Genomic DNA, 18,054 nt, shown 5'->3' on the forward strand with positions numbered 1-18,054 from the left:
GTTCCGACGTCGTGTTGAGTCGCCAGCTCTGCTCTACGCCTGTCTACGCTTCGCCTGCGGGGCGGCGATGTCTAGCCTTCTTGCCTGCTCCGAAAAGGAAACACTCAACATTGTCAGCAGGGCACGATGATAGCTTACTGGAACGGCCCCGCCGACGAATGCGCAATCGCGTACTGCTACGGCGGTGCGAGCTCCGCGCTACGCGGCCGTGTGCGTGATTTTCCTGTCCGGAGAATGACCGTGGCTATGATATTTGGTCTGGCGTGCGCAACCCGATTGCATGGCGCCAGTTCCGGCGATCGCTGCCCTCCACAGACGTATGGCTCTTTTGGCGGTCGCTCTGTGTTTCAGTTTGCGATCAAAAACTCCCCAGGCACAGGGTGGAGAGCTGACGCAATTGCTCTTTCTGGGAGCGAGTAGTCCGGAGCTGGCAGCTTACCCGGCCGCGAAATTAGGGGAAAGGGCGGGGGCAGAGGAAATGCGCAGCGCGTAAGAGCGTATATATACCGGTTCGCTGGCTGGAAGCCCGAGCGGACGGGCACCAGCGAAATGTTCTTTTGTTTGCCTGTCTGGTTCGGTAAACGCAGCTGGGATCGGGCTTATGGCGACGAAGGGCACTACAGCGGGCTGTACTGTCCCCGCTGCCAGTCTTTTGCAGTGTCTCCCGTAAAGCGGCGTGAGTTCGTGACACTGCTGTGGGTGCCGTTTGTGCCGTTGTACTGGGGAAATCAGCTGCGGTGCGCGGCGTGCGGGTGGCGCCAGGACTTCAAAAGCCAGGCGCAGCTGGAGAAGGTGCGCGCGGAGCAGGACAACATCCGCGGCGGCAGGTACGGCGCGGCGCCGCCAGCGTACTATTAGGTAGATAGATACATAGAGACATACAGTCACTGGCCGAAGAAGCCCGGCATGCTGAAGGTATAGTCGTTCATGAAGAAGGAGTCGAGCGGGAAGTCGGGCTCTGCGTAGGCCAGCGGGTCCGCGGGCAGCGTGTGGTCGGGCTCGGGGGCGGGCATGGAGAGGGTGGCCAGGAGGGGGTCGGGGACGGCACCCACATCGTGTGCGCCAAGATCGAGGTTGAACCAGTCGTCCAGCGGCTGCCGCAGCACTTCGTCGCACTGGCGCATGGCGGCAGATTCGCGGGACTCGCGCTCGAAGTTGTCCAGGAACGCGTATATTTTTTTGTAGCTGCTGACAAGCTGCTGCTGCAGCTCGCGCAGCGTCGTGGCGTACTGGCTTGTGGACAACGGGAGGCCGTCGTCCGCGCATGAGTCGTTGTAGCGGTCGACTGCGAGCTTCAGAAAGTGCGTTGTTATGAGCGACACAATAGTCCATTTCCAGGTGGCCGTAGTTGTGCCGTGCCGGGCACGGGCTATGGCCGCCTTGCAGCAGCTGTCTAGAAGCATGATATGGTCGCGCGGAAAACGTTCCAAGAAAAACGAGATGCTTACGAGCGACAAAAAGCCGCCCAGGTACGCAAACAGCGGTTCTACGTGGAGGCGGTCTGCGTCGCGGGTGAGCATGTAGTTGACCAGTTTGATCATGCTGACCGAATTCTTGAACGAGTTCTCGAACACCGGCAACTTGCGGAAAATTATCTTGGAGGCCTCAGATGGCTGCAGGCGCGAAAGTGGCATATGAAACAGCGCGCGCACCGCACCGCTCCGGGTCCAATAGTAGTTAAGGTACAGCAACAGAATCCGAGAGAAAATGTGGTCAACTAGCTCGGGATCTTCGTCTTCTCTGCGCATCGAGGACAGCTGAGTATGAATCGCCTCGATGTCCGCGACCTCCTCGCGGGCACGCAGCATTTCGGGCACGGAGTCCCACCAACCATCAAGACACTGCAGGATGTAATTGACATGGCGCATGCGAATCTGGATATCTTCACCCGACGGCACGCGGTTGCAGGATAAGTTGGTGTATGTCTCGCTCTGGATGCGGTACAGCTTGTACAGGTGGTAGTTCAGAGTGTAATTTAGGTTCGTGAGCGACTGAGCACCGAAGGTGAGCAAGCTTTCCAGGGCCTCCGGAAGGTCGAAGCCGGCTGGCGGGGACGGGCGCGAATCGAGGACCTCGGCTGGCTTCATCTGCCACTTGAGCAGCTGATAATAGTCCCAGTCGTTAAACGCGGTGTTGTCGTGCTCGTGGATGAGGCTCGGTCTGCCGGTACACACCGACAGCACCTTGTCGTAGCGGTAGCACCACCACCACACGTTGAGCCGGCGGTTGCGCTCCGCGATGTCCTTAATGTGCATGTAGGACTCGCGCTGGTGGAGACCGAGGGTCTGCCCGAGCCGGATGGCGAACGAGAGCTGCAGATACGTCGTCTGCGGCACCGGCGAATTCTCGAGGTACACAGAAAGAAGGATGATCGCCTGCATGTACCCTACCGGGTCGGTCATGGGCATCATCCACGTCGTCTGCACGATGTTGACGGTCCGAGTGAGCATCTGGTTCGCCACAGTGTCCCACAGCGCTGTGTCGGCGTCCTGCTGGAAGCCGATTCCAATCGCGGCGGTGAGCATCACCGTGCACAGTAGTAGCTGCTCCGGGATGCTCAATTGCTCAGGCGAAACGAAGCGCAGCCGCTCAAAGACTGCCAACACCTCCTCGCGGCTGACCACGGAGTAAGTTGGCTGCAGGTCACGCAGAAACACGTCCCGCAGCATCTCGCACCGTTCCATGTCCGGCCACGATGGCAGCGCGGCCACATCGACGGCAGCCAGGAACTTGTCGTAGAACTGCTCATGGTTGTGCTTGATGAACGAGTTCAGCTTCAGCAGCGGCAACAAAAACTCGTTCCTGCCGCCCAGCACACGATAGAGCCACCGCAATCCGCGCCGCGAGAACAGCGAGAACGAAGTGTGCGTCCCGAAGTACGTGTCCGGCTTGTTGTCATTCTGCACCAGCCGCGTGAGCGCTACGTCCGACGATGCGCTCTCGTACGACGACACACTATCCGCCCTCTGCACACGGGGCGGCGTCCATTCCTCCTCCGAATCCTCCGAGCTCTCGCCTTCCTCCTCCACCTCCGCCACCTCCGTCTCCGCCGGCGCGCGCCACGCCTCGCCGCCTAACTGTGCAGACATCCGCACCAGGACGTGCTCCAGCCGCTGGAGCCGCGCACTCAGGTCTCCCAGGAGCTTGCGGTTCGACACTCGCGTGGGTGCGGCTTGCCGCCTCTTAATCACGTGAGTGTACGTGCACCCCAGGTTGAACTTCTCGCAATTCACACATGGTTCCTCGCCATTGCAGCGAATCTTCTTGGCGCGGCATATGTCGCACGCCTTCGACACGCGCTTCCGCATCACAGTCTTGGTCTCTGTCATGGCTTCGGGTGCGAACCTGTGTGTAAGCGCAGCTGCGCAACAGTTTTTTGACCAGCTCTGCACCCAGCAACTAGACGCTTCCGAACTGGGCCAGGCAGATTTTAGTTTATGCCGTTCTCGGAATCGGCCCCGCCAGCCAATCGGCGAGCGCCGTTGCTCCGGCCCGAACCTCACCGAAAAATTTGCACCTTCCATGGGAGGACCGCAGGCGGAGCGCTGGCTACGGTGAGGACTCGGTCCCGCCCAGCTCACAGCCCGCAGGCAGGCGCGCGGGGCGCTGGCTCAGCCGCGCCCGGCCCGCGGCCCGGGCTACGCCAGTAAAATTTTTTTCAGAGGTTACGCGTATGGCTACGCTGCACTGCGATATATAAGGCGACTTTCACAGGCGTGGGTTTCTCTCTTGTGCAGTCTTTTCCGTTTTGACAGAAGTAAGGCAAGTCTCAAGCCAGCGCACACGATGAGTGACAACAAGCAATCCAACTTCCTTATCAACTTCATGATGGGTGGTGTGTCTGCCGCCGTCTCCAAGACGGCTGCCGCCCCCATCGAGAGAGTCAAGTTGTTGATTCAGAACCAGGACGAGATGTTGAAGCAGGGCTCTCTAGACAGACGCTACAACGGTATCGTGGACTGCTTCAAGAGAACTGCTGCCTCTGAGGGTGTGATTTCGTTCTGGAGAGGCAACACGGCCAACGTGATCCGTTACTTCCCCACGCAGGCGTTGAACTTCGCGTTCAAGGACAAGATCAAGGCCATGTTCGGCTTCAGAAAGGAGGTTGACGGTTACGCCAAGTGGTTCGCCGGTAACTTGGCGTCCGGTGGTGCTGCTGGTGGTTTGTCGTTGCTTTTCGTGTACTCTCTAGACTACGCCAGAACCAGATTGGCTGCTGACTCCAAGTCCGCAAAGAAGGGTGGTGAGCGTCAGTTCAACGGTTTGGTCGATGTCTACAAGAAGACCTTGGCCTCCGACGGTATTGCTGGGTTGTACAGAGGTTTCTTGCCATCTGTCGTTGGTATTGTTGTCTACAGAGGGTTGTACTTCGGTATGTACGACTCCTTGAAGCCATTGTTGTTGACTGGTAACTTGGAATCCTCTTTCATCGCCTCTTTCTTGTTGGGTTGGGCCGTCACCACCGGTGCCTCCACTGCTTCCTACCCATTGGACACTGTCAGAAGAAGAATGATGATGACTTCCGGCCAGGCTGTCAAGTACGACGGTGCTTTCGACGCTTTCAGAAAGATTGTTGCTGCCGAGGGTGTCAAGTCCTTGTTCAAGGGCTGCGGTGCCAACATCTTGAGAGGTGTTGCGGGTGCTGGTGTCATCTCCTTGTACGACCAGTTGCAGCTAGTCTTGTTCGGCAAGAAGTTCAAATAAGCGCCCACTAGGGTAGATCCAGGACCACGTGTCTTGTAATCCATTTCTTGGGGAGTGTCACATAGCTTTCACAAAAGCTTCGCCTATATTCATAAATATAATCTGTGTTACTGTTATAGTATATAGTCTTTAACTGTTAGAATTCGAGTAGCAGCAGCCGGCGTGCTGTCGCCATCGGCGAGCTCGAGATGCAGTAACAAGGACAGTGTAAGATCATGTGTATACATACGTCTACATATTGGCAGACGCATGGATGGGCCATACTTTTATGTTACAACGGCCACCCGAGAGTGCGTGGGTGATCCAGGGGACGTCATCTCCATAAGGGCCTGCGGCTTGCGACTGACGCACCGCTGCTCGTCATGGATATTTCACTTCCTGTGCTGGATCGATGCAACGGCATAGGATGGCGGACCTTGGGGACCTTCAGGTCCGCGATAGACTTGGAGCGCGGGAGCTTGCTTTCTTGAGTGCTGTCCATAGTGGCATCGCTGCTGTCGTCAAGGGTTGCGTCGCTGCCGCTTGTTGCGGCGCTGCCGCTACTAGCATACGACGACTTCGGCGGTTTGCTGATGTAGTGCAAGTCCCCCTGTGTCTTGGATTTCCGAATGCCGAGTGTTTTTTGCTGAGCAGCAGTGGTAGGTTGGTGATAGAGTCTGTCAAAGACGCTTTTGGAGGCTACCACGCGAGGCTTGTGTGCCTCACAGTCAGGGGAGGTCGATGAGGATGTAGTGCTAATGTTTTGACTATTCAATGTCAGGAGGGGTCGGAACTTCGAAGAAGTCGGGACGCTTGCCACCGTCGGCGAGGTTCGCGCGGGTGATGCGCGATCTGGCACCGAAAGCTGCTGCCGAGGGGTGGGTATGGGCGAGGGTTGCCTGTGTTGAAAGGAGGGTGTGGGAGATGAAGATATGGGTGACCTCCTTCTGAACGATGCAAAGAAGGAGGTCGCGTCATGTGGGTTCCTGAGCAATGTGTTGACCGTTTTCTGCCGTGATGTGATTGTTGGTTTTGCGAAGGTGGGCGCGCCCGACTCGTGGGCTGCAACCGAGATGGCAGAACTCGAGACTGCACGCATCTCACCGTAGAGATTGGCAAACCCCTTCGAGCGCGGCACGTGGTTCTCCTTATCGCTGTTTCCCGTCAAGGACTGTCGGATGATCGACGAGCGGCGCCGCTGGCGCTCCTGCTCCCGATGGTGCTCCCGCGGGGTGCTCATATTCATGCGTAACCGTCGTATGCGGCGCGTTATGTCCGTTACTGGGCTCGTTGTGAGCCGCTCAACAATGTTTCCCATGGCGTCGCGCGCCCGCTTATGGTACAGGAGCTCCGCGCGGTCCGTCTCACGCGCCGCAGAGACCGAACTCATAGCGTCCTGGATCGAGTAGCGCTTTGGCGTGGCCGGCACGTTGAGCCCATGGCGGTTCCGTTTAACCGCGTAGTGCGTGTCAATCGAGTCCATGCTCTCGATCAGCTCGCCGTGCACCGTTTCAAACCGCGATACGCCCTTGTGGGCTGCCTCGTCGCACAGCTCCGGGTCGGTCAGCGTGGACGCTGCAGAGAGCGTCGACGTGGTCAGGTTCGCAAGCAAGTTGGTCGCGCGGTGGTCCAATTCGCTGAGCACTGAGTTGCCCAGCCGCTTGGACACGCCGATGTCGTCTATCAGCTGCTCCGTGTCCTCGAGGTCCCGCGACCGCAGCCGCGGAGACTCCTGTGTGCGCAACATCTCCGGGGCCTCAGGCATCGCCTCTCTCGCGCTCTGCCGAACAGGTAGTGGCCTCCCGCTTTTTGGTCGCGGAGGCAAAGGAGACCAGATCAAAAAAAGCACAACAAACAAGGCGCAACTTACACCTTGGCGCTGCCGCGGTCGGCCGCTTTGCACGCCGGGTAGGGCCTAAATACAACAGTCGTCCAGCTGCAACGTCGCCCGGCACTGGGTCGGACTGGACTGTTCTTTGCTCGCAGGAGGCTTTCAGCTGTTTGTAGCAGCAATGCCCCGAGGCTAGCGTATGGTGAAACTCTGTTTTGTGGTGTAGTAGCTGGACAGCCCAGATAGGAAGCAGAAAAACACAGCGGCGCTGGCCCGACGCCGGCGGGGTCGGCGACGCGGTACCTGGACACGGCCTGTTCCTTGCGGGGCGTGCGAGCCGTTAGGTAAGCTGTTAGGTAAGCGGAGTATAGTACATACATACACATGCATAATGGGAATTACATAGTTAGAAACGGTATAAAGATAGTAAGTAATACATTGCGCTGCGCACGAGGCGGCTGGCTACATATGTGTGCAGATCTTTTGCAGGTAGGAGTATGTGGTAGCAGAGGGGGATATAGATAAGAAAGTTACGTGGGCGTGCGGGCTACTGCTTCTCCAGGCGGCGCTCCTTCTCGGTCCCAAGGTTCTTCATTATCATATTCTGAGCTAGTTTGACAGACTTCTGGTCGTTTCCGGTGATGGTAAACTCGCGCTCGTTGTTCTGATTGGGTTCCTGGGCAACGGTGATCTTCGTTCGCGTGTACTTGCGCAAGTTGGCGATGCGGTTGCCGCCGTGGCCCAACAAGGCACCAACGTACTCGGCGGGGATGGCCACGGTGGCCGTGACGTGAATGTCCTTGGAGTGCTTGGAGTGGGGGTAGTAGCGCTTCTCCTTGGTGTCGAGCACGTCGTCCTTGATGAGAGTCTGGCTGATGTCCTTGATGCAGTTTGCGATGGAGTTCGGGAAGCCCTGGATTTCGAGAATGCGATCCTGCGAGTCGGGCAAGAACGTCTTGGACACTACGAGCTTGGAGGAGTGAGTGTCTATCAACTTCTTGATCTTGGAGCCGGCCGTGCCGATAATAGACGACACCTGACTGTTGGTCACGATGAGACGCAAGTTTCCGATCTGTTTCACCTTCATGGGGTCCTCGGCCTCGTCTGGCGAGGGCGGAGGAAGTATGAAGTTGAGGTGCTTGAATATGTGCTGCTCGGGCTCGGGCTCTGCGTCTTCCTCGTTCGTGTCGTCCGCAGTCAACACTTTCACTACGTCCGCCAGTGAGTTCGCTACGGCGTCGATGCTGCCTGTCACCTCGAGCAACCGGTCCGAGCACGACTTCTCCTTCGTCGAAATTCCAATCTTGACGCCGTTGGCTTTGCGGATGTTGTCAATCGTGTTCCCTCCGCGCCCTAGGATGCGCGCAGCCTCCTTGAGCGAGAGAAGAAGCCGAAGCGTCACCAGCGGCGCCTGTGCGTCCACTTTCGCCGGCGCGGCCGCCTCGGCGGGCGCTGCAGGCCCCTCTGGAGCCGGCGAACTACTGTCTGTCATGGTCATTGATGGCCCTTATCTGCGGTGCGCGATGCCGTCGCCACTGACTACCGAGTTGTATTGCCTCTGTCTACCGTGTCTGCCAGCTCTGTTACTGGCTGATCCTAATGCCTGCGATTACAATCCACTTCGGTTACGTGTTTACTTGGTGGTAGTGAGGAGGGAGGCAAAAACCCGCCTTTTTTGTAAATCGCGCTCTCGCGACGCTCTTCACCTGTATGTCCGGGTAACTTCTGACGTGCACCCCACGTGACGGCAGTATAAAGATATGGCTCCAGGCACCGCGCACGTGGCAGTCACGTGCGGTGCCACGCATCACGCGAATGCTGTTTGGTACTGGATCGGCCACACCGCCCAGCTGATGGTTCCCGCGCGTGGCACTGCTCTAAATGTGTAGGGCGGTCAGTGAAGGTTACACGGCAACCAGCTTTATTCATGCACGTTTCTGTGCTGGCCTCTCCAGCCCTGGCTACTCGCTCGCGCTCTAGAATAATCTTATCTAGGCCAGCGCTCAAAAGATCTGCGCCATATGTGGCGCCGTCCGGGATCGTACATAGCGCACATGCGGCTTTCAACGCCCTGCCGCGACGGCCCACGTGACCGCTCGAATCTTCGACGCTCACGTGCTCATGACTCCCCTGGGGACTCAGCCGGTTAGTGGAACATTCCAGAAGGTTGCGGAATACGAAATCTCCTGGCTCCAGGGGTGGCAGCGGCAAAGCACTAGCATAAACACAAGTGACAGTGAAGCATATAAATGCAAGCATTTTGCGACATGAGGGGCGTTGTTCGTATACAACCAGTTCATCAGAGAGATTCAGCGGAAACACTCGTATCGACAAAGAAGCGAATCTAGGAACGATAGAACAGAATGTCGAAAGCAGTCGGTATTGACTTAGGTACTACGTACTCGTGCGTGGCGCACTTTGCCAATGATCGTGTGGAAATCATCGCCAACGACCAGGGTAACAGAACGACACCCTCGTATGTGGCGTTTACGGACACAGAGCGGTTGATCGGCGATGCCGCCAAGAACCAGGCGGCGATCAACCCATCCAACACAGTGTTCGACGCGAAGCGGTTGATCGGGCGCAAGCACGACGACCCAGAGGTGGCCAACGATGCCAAGCACTTTCCATTCAAGATAGTGAACAAGGAGGGTAAGCCTAACATCCAGGTGGAGTTCAAGGGCGAGACCAAGACGTTCACGCCAGAGGAGATCTCGTCGATGGTCTTGGGAAAGATGAAGGAGACTGCAGAGCAGTTCCTCGGATGTAAGGTCAACGACGCAGTGGTCACTGTGCCCGCTTACTTCAACGATTCTCAGAGACAGGCGACCAAGGATGCAGGTACCATCGCAGGCTTGAATGTGTTGAGAATTATCAACGAGCCTACCGCGGCAGCAATTGCCTACGGTCTAGACAAGAAGGGCAAGTCGGAGCACAACGTGTTGATTTTTGACTTGGGTGGCGGTACCTTCGATGTGTCTTTGTTGTCGATCGACGACGGTATTTTCGAGGTGAAGGCCACGGCCGGTGACACACACTTAGGTGGTGAGGACTTCGACAACAGATTGGTCAACCACTTGGCTCAGGAGTTTAAGCGGAAGAACAAGAAGGATCTAAGTACCAACCAGCGTTCCTTGAGGAGACTCAGGACTGCTGCCGAGAGAGCCAAGAGGGCCTTGTCCTCCTCTTCGCAGACTTCTATCGAGATCGACTCTCTATTTGAGGGTGTGGACTTCTACACCTCCATCACCAGAGCTAGATTTGAGGAGTTGTGTTCGGACTTGTTCCGCTCGACACTAGACCCTGTGGAGAAGGTTTTGAGAGACTCGAAGCTAGACAAGTCTCAAATCGACGAGATTGTTCTAGTCGGTGGATCTACAAGAATTCCAAAGATCCAGAAGCTTGTATCGGACTTCTTTAACGGCAAGGAGCCAAACAGATCCATCAACCCAGATGAGGCTGTCGCATATGGTGCTGCTGTCCAGGCTGCAATTTTGACCGGCGACACCTCTTCCAAGACTCAGGACTTGTTGTTGTTAGATGTCGCCCCTCTATCCTTGGGTATTGAGACTGCCGGTGGTATCATGACCAAGTTGATCCCAAGAAACTCGACAATCCCAACCAAGAAGTCCGAGATCTTCTCTACCTACGCCGACAACCAGCCAGGTGTCTTGATTCAAGTTTTTGAAGGTGAGAGAACTAGAACCAAGGACAACAACTTATTGGGTAAGTTTGAGTTGACTGGCATTCCGCCAGCACCAAGAGGTGTTCCACAGATTGAGGTTACCTTCGATATCGACGCTAACGGTATCTTGAACGTGTCTGCTGTCGAGAAGGGTACCGGTAAGTCTAACAAGATCACCATCACGAACGACAAGGGTAGGTTGTCTAAGGAGGACATCGAAAGAATGGTCTCCGAGGCTGAGAAGTTCAAGGAGGAAGATGAACGTGAGGCTGAGAGAGTTCAGGCCAAGAACGGCTTGGAAGCTTACGCCTTCAACTTGAAGAACACTATCGAGGAGTCTGGTTTCAAGGACAAGGTCGGTGAAGATGACTACAAGAAGTTGCAAACCGCAGCGCAAGATACCATTAGCTGGTTGGACTCCTCCCAGGCAGCATCGACCGAGGAATACAAGGACAAGCAGAAGGAGCTCGAGGATGTTGCCAACCCAATTATGACCAAGTTCTATAGTGCTGGCGGTGCTCCTCCAGGAGGAGCTCCTGCTGGCGGCTTCCCAGGCGCTGGCGGTCCTGGCGGCCCTGCTCCAGGCGCTGGCGGTGACTCCGGCCCAACTGTCGAGGAGGTTGATTAAGCGACTCATTTGAAATGACCTAAGTATTACCATCCTCGGATCATAACATATATATCTCTTCCGTCACATAGAAGAAAGGCCTGGTGAGGTGTTAACTGTTACTACTACATTATTATCTACTATTCTATATTTTAGTATATATAATAACCGTGTTGAATATTAGTAACCATTGAGGTAACCAACGCACTGATGTGCAAAGCCAGGTCATACGAATGATAAATGTATCAATCTGATATCGCTCTGAATCTACATCTGATAAGGGTAGTACGCTAGCTCGATATGTAGTATACTATCCATATGGTTCAGTAATCTGTTACATGACTATGCGGCCACCTTCAGTCACCAGGCTTGACGTTATGGTTTCAAGTTATAGGTTTAGCAAGTAGCGTCAAAGTGGCCGAGTGGTTAAGGCGATGCCCTGCTATTCGATCTAAGAAAGCGTTAGGCATTGGGTTTTACCTGCGCAGGTTCGAATCCTGTCTTTGACGTAATTTTTTGAAGTTTGATTTGAGTGTCCGGATAATTACTGATCGATTGGTAGCCTACGAGAGTTATTCGGTGTTAGAATTAGCTTTCAATATTATAATATATTTGAGTTAATTTGAAAGACTGGTTATAATTTGATCGAAACATTTCTTCATTAAAGTTATATAGTATATAGATGATAATAATCCTAACCCTTCTTATTTCGGTAAACAAGACTATTTGTGTGGTTCTTGGTACCAAGGATCAGGTACCATTAAAATGTAACGCTCCATAGCCTCCCTAAACCGATTTTTGTACTGTCTTGGTGTTACGACAGTTGGCTCTTTGGTACTTCCTCCAACGAGCCCCTTTTCTTTGACCCAGCTTTCAAGTTTCTTATCCCAGGTAAATGTGCGAATGCAATCAATGATACCAACAGTGAGATTATGATTCTCATTATCGACACCAATGACTAAGGAATAGTCCATAACGTTCATTTTAGCCAAGAATAACGTATCATTCCAGAGAGAGGCGCGGAGCAAGCGCTTATCATATTCTCTCACAAATATTGGAGATTCGTAGATATACTCTACCATGTTCTCATCCAAAAGCACCTCATTTTCCTTACCAGTCTGTTCTACATGACGATTCCGCATAGTGCCCTTTAGATCGAATATTCTTGTGGTCTTCTTGTCGTAGAATAAATTCTCCATGATAATCACATCCATTTTAAAGCTCTTTCCAGTGGCCGAATTTCTTATTTGGATTTGGAAGAACCCAAATATCTTTGCGAGAGCGGTTGGAAGTTCATGGAACAGAGCCTGTCCCATGTATTCAAAATAACTGGGCGCAAACTTCACAAATGCATCAATCTCCGCATGCGAAAGCTCCTTGATAACAAAGCGATCGTCCAATGTCTTGAGGAAAGCACTTCCGCTTTTACCGCCCGTGGAATCCCACTTGACACATCTCGAGAGACTCTGGATGAAGTTCTCATCTCCACAGCCGCAGCGACGACGGAATGCCTCGAATTGTTCATAAAAGAAAATCTTGCAGGACATCACGGAACTCCCATCCTGGAATTGGTAGCGGAGGTGCATGCCCGTTTTCTTGGTCATGATCTTCTCTAAGTCCAGTGGCTCAGCGTCCGCGGCTATTGCCGGTGATGCCGACTCGGTATCTGGAGCTTCATCTAAACTCTCTGTAAACGACCTGCGTGATTCATTTTCCAGTCCTTTTTTCTGCTTCATGTTGCAAATCTCCGAATCTGGACGCCCTGGACCAAAACTTCTCATATTATTTATCTTCTTCACATAATCGGAGCAACTTAAGCAGAAAGCTATCAGTGAACTTGGCTCGTCTTCTCTAATTATAACGGCATTATCCATAAATATGTGCTCACTCTGGGTTGTAGGGTACTCGAGAGGCTTCCAAGATGTAGAAGACCTATCAGCCCAGAAGTTTGCCAGTGTTTTCATTAATGATAGCTTTTCCGAAGGAGCGGGAACCGATGAATTATCCATATTCACCGTGGCAGTTGTTGTGACGGGAGGCAAAGGTTCATTTTGGGTATTTTTATTACTTCCGGATAATAGTTCAGTGGATTTTGTATCCTTTTGCTTGTTTGCATGTAATATGCTTTCCGACCATAAGTGAATAGAGTTTTCTAATTCTGTTTCTAGACCCTTTCTCAAGGGCATCTCTGTGATTACAGCTTCCGGCGATGTAGTCCCCAGATCATTTTGAAATGGTTGCGTTGCATGATGGTTTAAAATAGTATTATTGCCAACGCTCATCTTTGTAGAATTCCTTGTTTCTTCCTTCATGGGCCCATCAACGGCATCCTTAACGTTTTTGTACACCTCTACAATAGGCTTAGAAGACTTTACTCGCATAGCTTTATATTTATTTTTGTTCATCTGAAGTCTTTCCATCTCGCGTTGTAGTTCGAATTCTTTTGATAGCGCATCAAAGTGAATCTGATCAAAAAAGCTAGCTAGTTGCCCAACCTTACCGTCAGTTGGAAAGTCCTTACTTCTCTGAGTAATTGAACTGTTATTACTACTCATACTCAGCTTTCTCAGGTCTTTTAAAGCAGGCCGTATATCTTTATGTGCTGTCTCAGCTTTGGTACTACTATTCGTATTTCCATATTCCTCAGGTGAGGGTACCGTTGTGCCAATAGTTCTCAGAACGGGCGCTGTCTGTGAGCCCGCAAATGGACATCTAGGGACTTGAGTTTCACTAGTCTGGCGGATAAGTTCCTCGAATTTATAAGCCTCATCCAAAACGCGAGATTTCTTACGCTCATCTTTCAGTGTCTGTTTCAAGGGCTCTAACGTGGATACATGATAGTGTTCTTTTGAAGTTCTCTTTAGGTATTCGGGATCTAACGGTTCAACATTTAACATGGGCTGTGAACCTTTAGAGGCCAGAGAACCCTTAGAACCCTGGGAACCTCTAGAATTTCTGGATAACTGTGATCCTTCTGTAAGCTGTAAACTTCGTGAGGAATTATGAGAACTTTGAGAACTTTGAGAATGCGTAGATAGTTGTGAACCCTGTGAGCCTCGAGATCTTTGCAAGACATGGGATTTAGCAGAATTGCTGGCGCTTGGCTTAGTACTATCACCCATTTTTACTTCCGGCATATCCTGCAATTGGGATTGTTCCACTGAAGCATCTTGATCCAGGCCATCTGAAGAGAATTCTTCCGGTATACCTTCTATATTAGAATCTTTGTATTTATCAGCATCTGTAGTGGGCTTTTCCTCACGTTTTGAATCGACAAACAGTTTCTTCAACTGCAAAGCTGTGACGCGCGCAATATCTTTGTCTGTGGGCAAGAACTTCTTTTCAAATTCAGAGAAGTCGGCATCCCATCCAGCCGCGTTATTATGCAAAGCTCTGATGGTGGCGTTCATATGAAGGTGTTTGTCGCCCGGAGTGTCTCTATAAATAATGTCCACATACTGGATTAACTGTTTCTTCTCATCCTCTGCTTTCGCTTTTAGTTCAGATATCTTGGCTTGTCCACTTTGCATCCTATCTTCGGGAAGACTGTCTAGCTTCACTCTATCTAACCGATCGATGACGCTAAAATAAAAGGCATTGATCTTGTCCAGGATTAGATAATATGATTCTATCTTCAACTTGATATCCATATGCGGCCTCCAAGTGATTTTCGGACAAGGTGTTATTAGTTCGTGAACTTCAATATCAGAATACTCCATCCGAACTATTGAATCATTCAACCTAAAGTATCTTATATGATCCTTCGAGAAGTCATGAGAACAGCTTCCTATACCCAGTAATCCGTCTCGCGTATTCCAAAACAGTAGCTCTAAATATTTCCCCAAAGAATAGTTCCAAGTTCTGTCACTCATTTGAATTGTCGGTGTCGTATTACCGCATTTCTTGCAATAGCTCCAAGAAAAGATAATATTTTGAATTAGGGGAATCTTACTTTGGAATTTTTCAATCAAGACATCGACCTTTCCGTTTCCATGCACGTAACTTCTGTAGTGGTCTAGCATCAATCCACCACAACTATGTCCACATGGCTTGTAAGCTGTAGCAACGACATTCTCTATAAACTGACCCATCGACACGTCATTATCCCAAAAATAATCAATAGTCACCAATTGCGGCCCAATACAAGGAGTTGCTGTTTTTGTAGAGATAACTGAGTACAAAACGGTAATGTTTTGATGAGAACCCGTGCCCAATAGATTTTGGGATGAGGAGTATGAGACCTCCCATTGGCGTTTACGACGTTGGAATTTCAACTGCAAGTCTTCTATCTCCTTCTCCTGTATAAATTTGATCAGGTAGCTATAATCCTGTGGTCTGAGTAACTGTGCGTTCAAACCTTCTATATGGAGACCAATAGCAAGGTTTTTTGGATTATTGGACTGTTCAAGTTGCTTCAATTCCTCCAATTTCTGGTTTAACTTTGCTTCCAGTTCCCTGGCCTTCCTCAGTAGGTATGGTTCAGGAAATTCAACTGTAGGCGAAACAGAAAATATTCTAGCGTTATATTTGTCCATAAAATTCGCAAAATAACCAGTCGCTACGACATTCCTCCGCTTAGCCTCTCTATCCTTATAAACCGCCGTCGACAATTGCAAGAAGTTATCATTAAAGAAAGAGCTTTCTAAACGGAGACAGAAAACGCTGTAGACCATGAACTCAGTGACATCTTTTATTTTCCTCAATGTCAAATTATCCTCTCCTCTTAACACTATCGTTGCACCCAAAGATGGTTTACATCCAGTCAAAAATGAGTAAGTTTTGCTTAAATTCTGATAGATAAAAGACTGAACTTCGAATTTTTCGCAGGTTCCCAATTTAATATTTGTTGCTAACTTATCAACTGAGATCGCAATATCTGATTCTGTGAGTTTCGCAATACGTTCGATGACCTGAGGCTTAACATTATACTGAACCACAATACCCAAATCATTCAGGATCTTCAATGCATAACCGCTAACGTTGGCTCCAACAAATATTATGTCCGGGTTAAGAGAAGTCAATCTGGAGACTAATTTATTCAAGTACTCTTTCTCCTGGGCCATGACAGAAACCAAGCTGAGCAACTGATTTTCACTTTTTTGGTATTCTAAGGGAAACATTATCAATAATATGCGAGGGTTATGCAACTCTCGAGGCATGGATTTTAGGGGAAGCCCCTTCGAATAGACAATTCCATGAAGTAGGCAAGAATCGTGTATTTTACCACCGGCAATTCTTTTAATTTTTAGGTAATGCTGTTTAAAATCAAGGTCATCAAGCTTTCTGGCGTCTAGGTGAACGGCCTGTACTTTCAACAAGAATGGCTGGAAAATCTTTTCCCATTCACTCAAGGTTGGTAATTCTTGATCATTCAAAACCTGTTTGAGCAATGCATCTATATGTAGCGCGGAAACTTCGTTGAGGTCTGATTTACCCTCTCTGGAAACTAGTCTGAATGCCGATGAACTCGAAATTACTCTCCGTAGGTCTCTGCTCGATAAAACCTCATTCCAAAGTCTAGGCCTCAATAGATTAGATACGTCCTTCGTTCGAGAACATAATTCTGTGTCTGAACTAACAACTGAGAGAAGGTTGGGTGCGCTGTAATTTAGAATGGAAGTGTCTTTGCCACCTGTGTTGTATACTGAGATAGACTTGCTCCTGCTTTTCCTCCGCGACCTCATTCTTTGTAGTGACGCCTGCGCACGCTGGGATGACTTTGAGGTATTTCGCAGTGATCTGATTGGGTTTTGGTGAGAAGCTCTGGGCTCGTTCAAGGAACAGTACAGGGACATCGAGCCTTCATCCTCAGAACAATTATCATCAGGCTGATCGTGCGGATCTGGAGATAGCATCGTCCCGGAGGGGGATGTTTGGAAATGGACAGCAGGTTTTGGCGCACTTGGCGCATCGTTACCATAGTTAAACTCAAATTTAAAAGTAGAGTGCCCTCCATTGCCTATTATGCTGTTGGGAGCTTGCGTCTGTTGCTTCGGTAAAAGTGGAGCGTATGCAGAATTATTATGTCCATTAATATAGCTCGTAAGTGACTGGCGCAAGTTCCCCAATTGTAAACTCCTAATGTTGCTATTAGAGCGCTGTGCACTGCTTTGCAGCAAGGTGCTGTTCGACTCTTGGGTGATAGGAGATAAAATATCAACATCGCGCAGAGAGTATCGGTCTCTGTTAGATCGCCTCTGCCGGTGCATGTTTTCTTGGTGATTATGGCCGTGATGGTTGGAATGATAGTAGGAGAAATGTGGATAGTGATGGTTAGTACCAGACGCGGAGGGAAACGAGATCTCTAGAGACTCACCCTGTCTCGTAGCGGGAATAGCCATCTTCGGCGGCGGCGTCGGCGTAATCAGAAAACGCGGATCCTCCCCAGTGGTCAGGATACTCTGCATGTCGTCATCATGCAGAGCGTTCACGGGATCAATGTGTGTGGTGCTCACTTGATCGACGTGAGACGTCTCATCCACGGAAGATTCGTCACTGGAGTCCTCATAGTTGTTTGCATGCTCGGAGCAGCCATTGCAAATGCGCATTTTGCCGCTATAGCCGAACCGGTCCCCATGGACCAAAAACGTGCAATTACTGCAGAATATCTGGCCGCAAATACGGCAGTGGTGCTTCCTCCGAAAGGTATTAAAAGTCTTTGTGCACGCAAAACACTCCTTGGCGCTTTCGTCCTTCATCCAGTAATCCTTCGACAATATAGCACGGTTCCGTGGCTGGCCCTTCTTCGTATTGTAGAAGCCATACAGAAAGTTGCGCGAAAAGGACGCTGTCAGCGACGAGGAAACGCTCTTTGTCGACGCAATGTCATCAAACTCATGCGTCTTGGGCGTCCGGATGGGTATCGCAGTCACGGTCGACTTCGACTCGTAGATGCTCGACCGCTTGTTGTTGGCCCCGTTGCCCAACGAAAAGTGCAGCGTCCGCGTGCGGTCCTCAACGGACACGCCTGAGTTTTGAAAGCTCACCAGCTTCGACGACCCCGACGACGGCGACGAGTAGTCCAGCTCGTCCTTGACCGTGTCCGCCTGGGGGATGGGGATAGGATTGCACATGCCGCTCTCGCTGCTCACCCCTAAATCTTCCATCGGCCGCTGCAGCTCCCCCAGGACCGTCTCGCTGTGCGCCTGTGATGCTGCCTTCGAAACTGAGGCTCGCTGCTTAAGATATTCGGCCTGATCGGTCGGCCCCACTGCTGCACCAAGGTGCGTTCCTCCTTCTTGGTCCATT

At 51.3% G+C, this 18,054-nt stretch overlaps 7 protein-coding genes and 1 non-coding gene across 8 annotated transcripts; 4 read left to right on the top strand and 4 right to left on the bottom strand.

Annotated features, from left to right (window-relative positions):
• Window positions 1–549: 549 nt before the first annotated feature.
• AGOS_AER182W (uncharacterized protein) lies at window positions 550–858 on the top strand (the record flags this gene model as incomplete). The annotated part of the gene is made up of 1 exon (NM_210393.1): window positions 550–858. The coding sequence occupies one exon, from the start codon at window positions 550–552 to the stop codon at window positions 856–858; it is 309 nt and encodes a 102-aa protein (NP_985039.1).
• A 26-nt stretch (window positions 859–884) lies between these two features.
• On the bottom strand, window positions 885–3,524 carry AGOS_AER183C (AER183Cp; the record flags this gene model as incomplete). Its single annotated transcript, NM_210394.2, has 1 exon — window positions 885–3,524. One exon carries the CDS (start codon window positions 3,522–3,524, stop codon window positions 885–887), a length of 2,640 nt encoding a protein of 879 aa, NP_985040.1.
• A 262-nt stretch (window positions 3,525–3,786) lies between these two features.
• Window positions 3,787–4,704, top strand: PET9 (ADP/ATP carrier protein PET9; the record flags this gene model as incomplete). Its single annotated transcript, NM_210395.1, has 1 exon — window positions 3,787–4,704. The coding sequence occupies one exon, from the start codon at window positions 3,787–3,789 to the stop codon at window positions 4,702–4,704; it is 918 nt and encodes a 305-aa protein (NP_985041.1).
• Window positions 4,705–5,017: 313 nt separating this feature from the next.
• Window positions 5,018–6,448, bottom strand: SHE1 (She1p; the record flags this gene model as incomplete). Its single annotated transcript, NM_210396.2, has 1 exon — window positions 5,018–6,448. The coding sequence occupies one exon, from the start codon at window positions 6,446–6,448 to the stop codon at window positions 5,018–5,020; it is 1,431 nt and encodes a 476-aa protein (NP_985042.2).
• A 613-nt stretch (window positions 6,449–7,061) lies between these two features.
• Window positions 7,062–8,012, bottom strand: HEK2 (Hek2p; the record flags this gene model as incomplete). The annotated part of the gene is made up of 1 exon (NM_210397.1): window positions 7,062–8,012. The coding sequence occupies one exon, from the start codon at window positions 8,010–8,012 to the stop codon at window positions 7,062–7,064; it is 951 nt and encodes a 316-aa protein (NP_985043.1).
• Window positions 8,013–8,877: 865 nt separating this feature from the next.
• Window positions 8,878–10,827, top strand: AGOS_AER187W (AER187Wp; the record flags this gene model as incomplete). Its single annotated transcript, NM_210398.2, has 1 exon — window positions 8,878–10,827. One exon carries the CDS (start codon window positions 8,878–8,880, stop codon window positions 10,825–10,827), a length of 1,950 nt encoding a protein of 649 aa, NP_985044.2.
• Window positions 10,828–11,214: 387 nt separating this feature from the next.
• Window positions 11,215–11,315, top strand: AGOS_t0119. The gene is given in 2 exon segments: window positions 11,215–11,251; window positions 11,271–11,315. It is a non-coding gene; the product is annotated as a tRNA-Ser (tRNA).
• A 213-nt stretch (window positions 11,316–11,528) lies between these two features.
• On the bottom strand, window positions 11,529–18,053 carry FAB1 (1-phosphatidylinositol-3-phosphate 5-kinase; the record flags this gene model as incomplete). The annotated part of the gene is made up of 1 exon (NM_210399.2): window positions 11,529–18,053. One exon carries the CDS (start codon window positions 18,051–18,053, stop codon window positions 11,529–11,531), a length of 6,525 nt encoding a protein of 2,174 aa, NP_985045.2.
• Window position 18,054: the final 1 nt, after the last annotated feature.

The sequence above is a fragment of the Eremothecium gossypii genome, chromosome V, assembly GCF_000091025.4.
Source record: "Eremothecium gossypii ATCC 10895 chromosome V, complete sequence".
NCBI lineage: Eukaryota > Fungi > Ascomycota > Saccharomycetes > Saccharomycetales > Saccharomycetaceae > Eremothecium > Eremothecium gossypii.